Raw genomic sequence first — 4,787 nt, 5'->3', positions numbered from 1 at the left:
GTCGGGTGTCGAAGGCAGTGGGGGCTTTGAGGAGTTGACGCGCGGCGCTGGGAAAGGCGGGTGAACAAGGCAGCAAGCAGCGTTATGCTATCAAAGATACCATGATTTGAAGCAGGACGAGGCCCCATGGGCGGCCGCGGCGCACCTGGCTGCTGCGCACGGGGCGCCGGGGTCGGCCGCCTGGCGGGCTTGCCGCTGCTGCTGCCGGCGGGCGACGGCGATCCATCTGACAGGCCATACTTGGACATGATGGCATCCAGGCCCTGGACGTCTGCACCGGGCTTGTCGCCGCTGCCACCCGCTTGTCCTGCCGCACGGACCTGCAGCGGCAGCGGGCGCGTGCGCCGGGCTGCATGCGTCAGAACAGAGATGCCCTGGGCGCTGCGGCAGGCCAGGCGTGGGCGCATTAGGCTATTGTTGGCTGTACGAAGCTGCATGGATGCGAAGACACGGCTGTAGTGAGCTGGTCTGGTGCGAGATGAGGTGGCAGTGGGGCCGCTGATCGGGAAGGAAGTTTGTTCAATTGGAGGTGTCGCGTTGATCATTGATTTCAAACATGATGCATTGAGGTGTGTATCTCGACGTTCGAGAAGCCACTTTCAAACTGTGGTGACCACATCGAGTGTGACCACAGCAGCTTTGCAGGATTGGCTCCCTCGCTCTCGCGGTTGCTGCTGGCACCTACTGCAATGCGGCGTAGTGCGATGCACTCTGGCAGCCGGCCAGCGCGTGCCAGCATTGGCTGCAATGCAGGAGGCCGCGCGCCGCTGGAGTGCACATTGCTGCACCGACGGCGGCGCCACCAGGTGATTTGCCGCTTCGGCACGTGCGCGCCGGCCGGGGGGCCTGTTGCCTTCCAGGCGTGCCGGCCTGCCCATGCACTGAACTCGTGATAGCCATGCGCGTGCGGCCGCAGTCGGACGCAAAGTGCAAGGGGGGCATGACGCCCTGTGCAACTGGGTGCTGTGGGGAGCGCTGCCCATGCACCTGCAATGCTTCGCCCCCCCTGCCTGCTCCCGACGTTACACAGGTATGTGCCGCAGCCGCCGGGGCCGGCGCCGATGGCAGCGGCGTCGGGGTCGCTCACGACAGCACCAGCAGCGGCAGCGGCAGCGGCGGCGGCGGCGCCCCGCGGCGGCGCGCGATCGACGTCAGCCGCGCGCTCGCCGCCGCGCGCGCCCGCGAGGCGGCCCGTGCTGACAGCCTCTTTGCCGACCCCTTCGCCGAGCTTCTGGCGGAAGGGACGGCCGGCTTGGGGGACGACGAGGTGCGACTGCCCTGGTGGGCTTGTGTTGACTTGGGTGTGTTCCGGCTGGTGTTGAGGACAGATGGATTGTCGGAGCCGTTCGGCAACGAGCAGAGCGGCACGAGCGAATATGGGGACGGGCGCAAGGGCGGCGGGAGACAGGGCTGCGGCTTTTTGCGAGTAGGGGGGGGGGGACCAGGGCGGCCCCCCGCCCGGGGCGACAGGCGCTGGCACCCCCCACACACCCACCAACGCGACGCGGCGGCTTCGCCGCGCCTCGGGCTCCCTCCCCCCCAGCGGCGGGCCTGGATTAGCCGCGCGGCCCACCCGTGGTCGTCCTGCGAGCGCGTCGCTTTGCACTGCCCCGCCGCTCACATAACTGCACACGCTCCCCCAACAAAACAACCCCTCAGACGGCCCTGGATGTTGTGGCCACGCGCTACATCGATGAGTGCCTCATGAATGCCATCCAGCAGGTCAACATCAACAGCATCAACCAGGGTGCGCCGAGGGGGCACCCGCCCTTCTTCCCCCGAGCAGCGCACCGGAAAATGCAGCTACGATGTCTCGCTGGCCTGCGCGCCGGCAGGGCTGCAGACCCGGGGTGCTGCGCGCGCGCCGGCTGCCAGGGGCTGCGCGCGCGCGCGTTGCATGCCGCGACCCCTTCTGCACGCACGTGCCGCAAGCCCTTCGCACGTACATGCGCACGTGGCGCGTGACCGCCTGAGGCGCGGCCCAGGGGAGCGCGCACAGCTCGCTCGCGCCCGCAGGGCGATCCCCAGCCCCATTGAACCGCACTCGTATTGTGCTCGCGCATCACGTCAATTTCACACATGCGCGCATGTGCACACACACACACATTCACACTCTCACATACACACACTTGCACGTACGATTGCACAGAAATACCTTCAAAACGCGCAGGCACGCACACACGCGCATGCAAACTCATACACATGCACATGCACTCATACACACCACCGCCCACCCCGTCCCACCATCTCGCACCGACCCCGAACACCCCTTGCTCCCAATGCCTGCAGGCGAGTACAGGCAGGTCGTGTTGCTCGGCGACGGCTTCGACACCCGCCCCTTCCGCCTGCCGTGGCCGCCGGGTACCGTCCTCTTCGTCGTCGCCCCCCCAGAGGCGCACGAGCGCGCAGAGGCGCTGCTCTCCGCCCGCGACGGCGGCGCGCCGCGCGTCGAGCGAGGCTGCCTCCTCCGCCGCGTCGACCTCAACCTCGCGGCGGCCTCCGCCCCGGCCCCCGCCGCCGCCGCCGCCGCGCCCGCCGGCGGCCTCGCGGCCACAGCAGCAGCGGCCGCGACAGCGGCGCCGGCGGCGCCGGCCTCGATCCTGCTGGCCCAGCTGGAGCGCGCCGGGTTCAGGGGCGACCGGCTGAGCCTGTGGGCCCTGCAGGGCCTGCACGGCCAGGAGCTGCAAAAAGGCGCCCTGCTGGAGCTGCTCGCTGACGTCACCAACGGCGCCGCGTTCCATAGCCTGGCGGTGGGCGAGCTGCCCCTCGTCGGCCTGAGGTCAGAGGTCGACAATGCGCTGGCGGAGGTCGGGCTGCTGGGCGCCTCGTACGCGCACGGCGACGGGCTGGCGGGCGGCGGGTACGGGCGGCTGCTCGCCGCGCCGGCCGGCGGCGGCGGAGGGGCAGAGGCGGCGGCAGCGCCCGGGGCGTTGGAAGGGGGCGCTGAGGGGCATGGGGACGGCGGCGGGGCGGCAGAGGGGGCGCGGGAGCGATGGCTGTTTGCCTCGCAGCAGATGCGGATGTCGCTGGCGCAGATGGGGATCTACCAGGATCACGTCGGGGCGGCCGAGGAGACTGACGAGGACTTTTTCGGACACTTTTCGTGAGATCGCGAATCCAATGTCGGTTGTGATCTTGACCTAGTCCGTCCGTGGCTGTTCGATTGTGATCACAGGCGTCTGCACCGGCACTGGCGCGTGCATCCTGTCCATTTTGCACAGCACATCTTGAATGGGCCGTTCACTCCGGGCCCCGTTACCCGCCGCCTGCAGCACCTACCCTCGCCAAGCAATTGCCAGCCCTGCACGGGCGGGCGGGAGATAAGTGACAGCTTGAAACTTGCACCACTTGCAGCAACCAACCTCGCGGGTGCCATTGTACCAGCGCCTTGGTGTGTAAGTGAGTCCCTGGATCCGCCGTACTCACCTCCATCTGACCTGCCCAGCCAGCCGGCCGGCTGCGGTAATGCTTGCTGGTCTACCCTCAGGCAGATTACGTCATCCATCACGTCAACTCTGCCAGCTCGGCAGCCAAGCGATCCCTGGGATTTGCACATAAGTACAGAAGGTTGCATGTCTTTGCAACCGCTTGCTGCGATCGCGTCGAACAGAGCTTTGTCGCGAACTGCAAGCAGCACATGAGCTGGAGGATACTAGGATGGAAGCAGGGGAGGCATGCATGCACAGCGCAGCACGAGGCAGGTGTTTTGGGCCACAGAGACGCTTACAGGCTTCGTGAAAGCACTGAGCCGTTTTATTGACGCGACACGGACCTCCCAGAGGGCACGGCGCTATTTCGACTGGAGGAGCCGCTGGAGGGCGGTAGAACATGGAGCAGGCTGTTCCTGGAGAGCAGAGATAGCAACACGTCATAACATATTCCTTAGTTATTGCTGGCGATACCTACAGCTCTTCTTGCGAGCTTCGGTACGCCAGCTGCTAGGACCCCGCCTGGATTGGCCGTAGCTTAGCAGCACGAGCAGGAACCTACGACGCGATGAGGCACGTGTTCAAGCTCTCCGCTTTCGTGCTGGTGCTTGCCGGTGAGCTACCGTGCCAGCAGCGCAAACCCAGCAGCGGCGGGCGGCGGGCACACGGACGCGCCACATGCCCACGTGGCGATCAGGTAATGGCGCGGTTCACGCGCCGTTACGTAACCTTCACAAGCCGCCCCAAAGCATCCATATCTACACATCATCCCCATGCCCATCCCCTCATCCCCTACCCGCCGTCCCACTTTGCCCCAAACCCGCCCAGCCGGCGCGGCGCACGGCATGCAGGCGGCCGCCGCCGCTGCCGACACCGATGACTCACTCTATGCGACCGCCGCCTGGCACGCCCAGCCCGCGGACATGAAAGCCATCTCCCAGGCCGCGCTGAGCCGCTACAGGGGGTCGATCGGCGGCGACCCGGCCGCGGCATACGCCCAAAACCCCGGCCCCAAGGGCAAAGCGGAAGATCTGCGGGCAGAAGCCCGATACGACGACCGCGCCAGCGGGAGTGAGCCTCAATATGATGCCCCCATCCTGCCGCCCCTCGTGCTGCCGGCCTTCGGGGCGGCCCCGGCCCCGGCCCCGGCGCCGAAGCCGAAGCCCGCCCTCCCGCAGCCCATCGCCCCCAGGCCAGCCGCGCCGGCGGCCGCGCCAAAGGCGGTGCCTGCGCCGGCGCCGGCGCCCACGCCCAAGCCGACCGCGCCAATGCCGGCGCCGGCGCCCGCGCCCAAGCCCGCGGAAACATCGCGCCAGGCGCCCGAGCCCGCGCGCGCCGCGCCCGCGCCCGCGCCGGCGC

At 68.0% G+C, this 4,787-nt stretch overlaps 2 protein-coding genes across 2 annotated transcripts; one reads left to right on the top strand and one right to left on the bottom strand.

Annotated features, from left to right (window-relative positions):
• Positions 1-145: 145 nt before the first annotated feature.
• Positions 146-407, bottom strand: MNEG_14109 (hypothetical protein; the record flags this gene model as incomplete). The annotated part of the gene is made up of 1 exon (XM_014037420.1): positions 146-407. A coding segment is annotated over one exon (262 nt), but the record flags the coding sequence as incomplete, so codon positions are not given.
• A 282-nt stretch (positions 408-689) lies between these two features.
• Positions 690-3,107, top strand: MNEG_14108 (hypothetical protein; the record flags this gene model as incomplete). The annotated part of the gene is made up of 4 exons (XM_014037419.1): positions 690-699; positions 1,044-1,267; positions 1,660-1,747; positions 2,290-3,107. The coding sequence occupies 4 exons, from the start codon at positions 690-692 to the stop codon at positions 3,105-3,107; spliced, it is 1,140 nt and encodes a 379-aa protein (XP_013892873.1).
• Positions 3,108-4,787: the final 1,680 nt, after the last annotated feature.

Source organism: Monoraphidium neglectum (genome assembly GCF_000611645.1).
Source record: "Monoraphidium neglectum strain SAG 48.87 unplaced genomic scaffold scaffold04260, whole genome shotgun sequence".
NCBI lineage: Eukaryota > Viridiplantae > Chlorophyta > Chlorophyceae > Sphaeropleales > Selenastraceae > Monoraphidium > Monoraphidium neglectum.
Note: the sequence above shows the minus strand (reverse complement) of the source record. Positions and strands in the feature narration are given on the sequence as shown.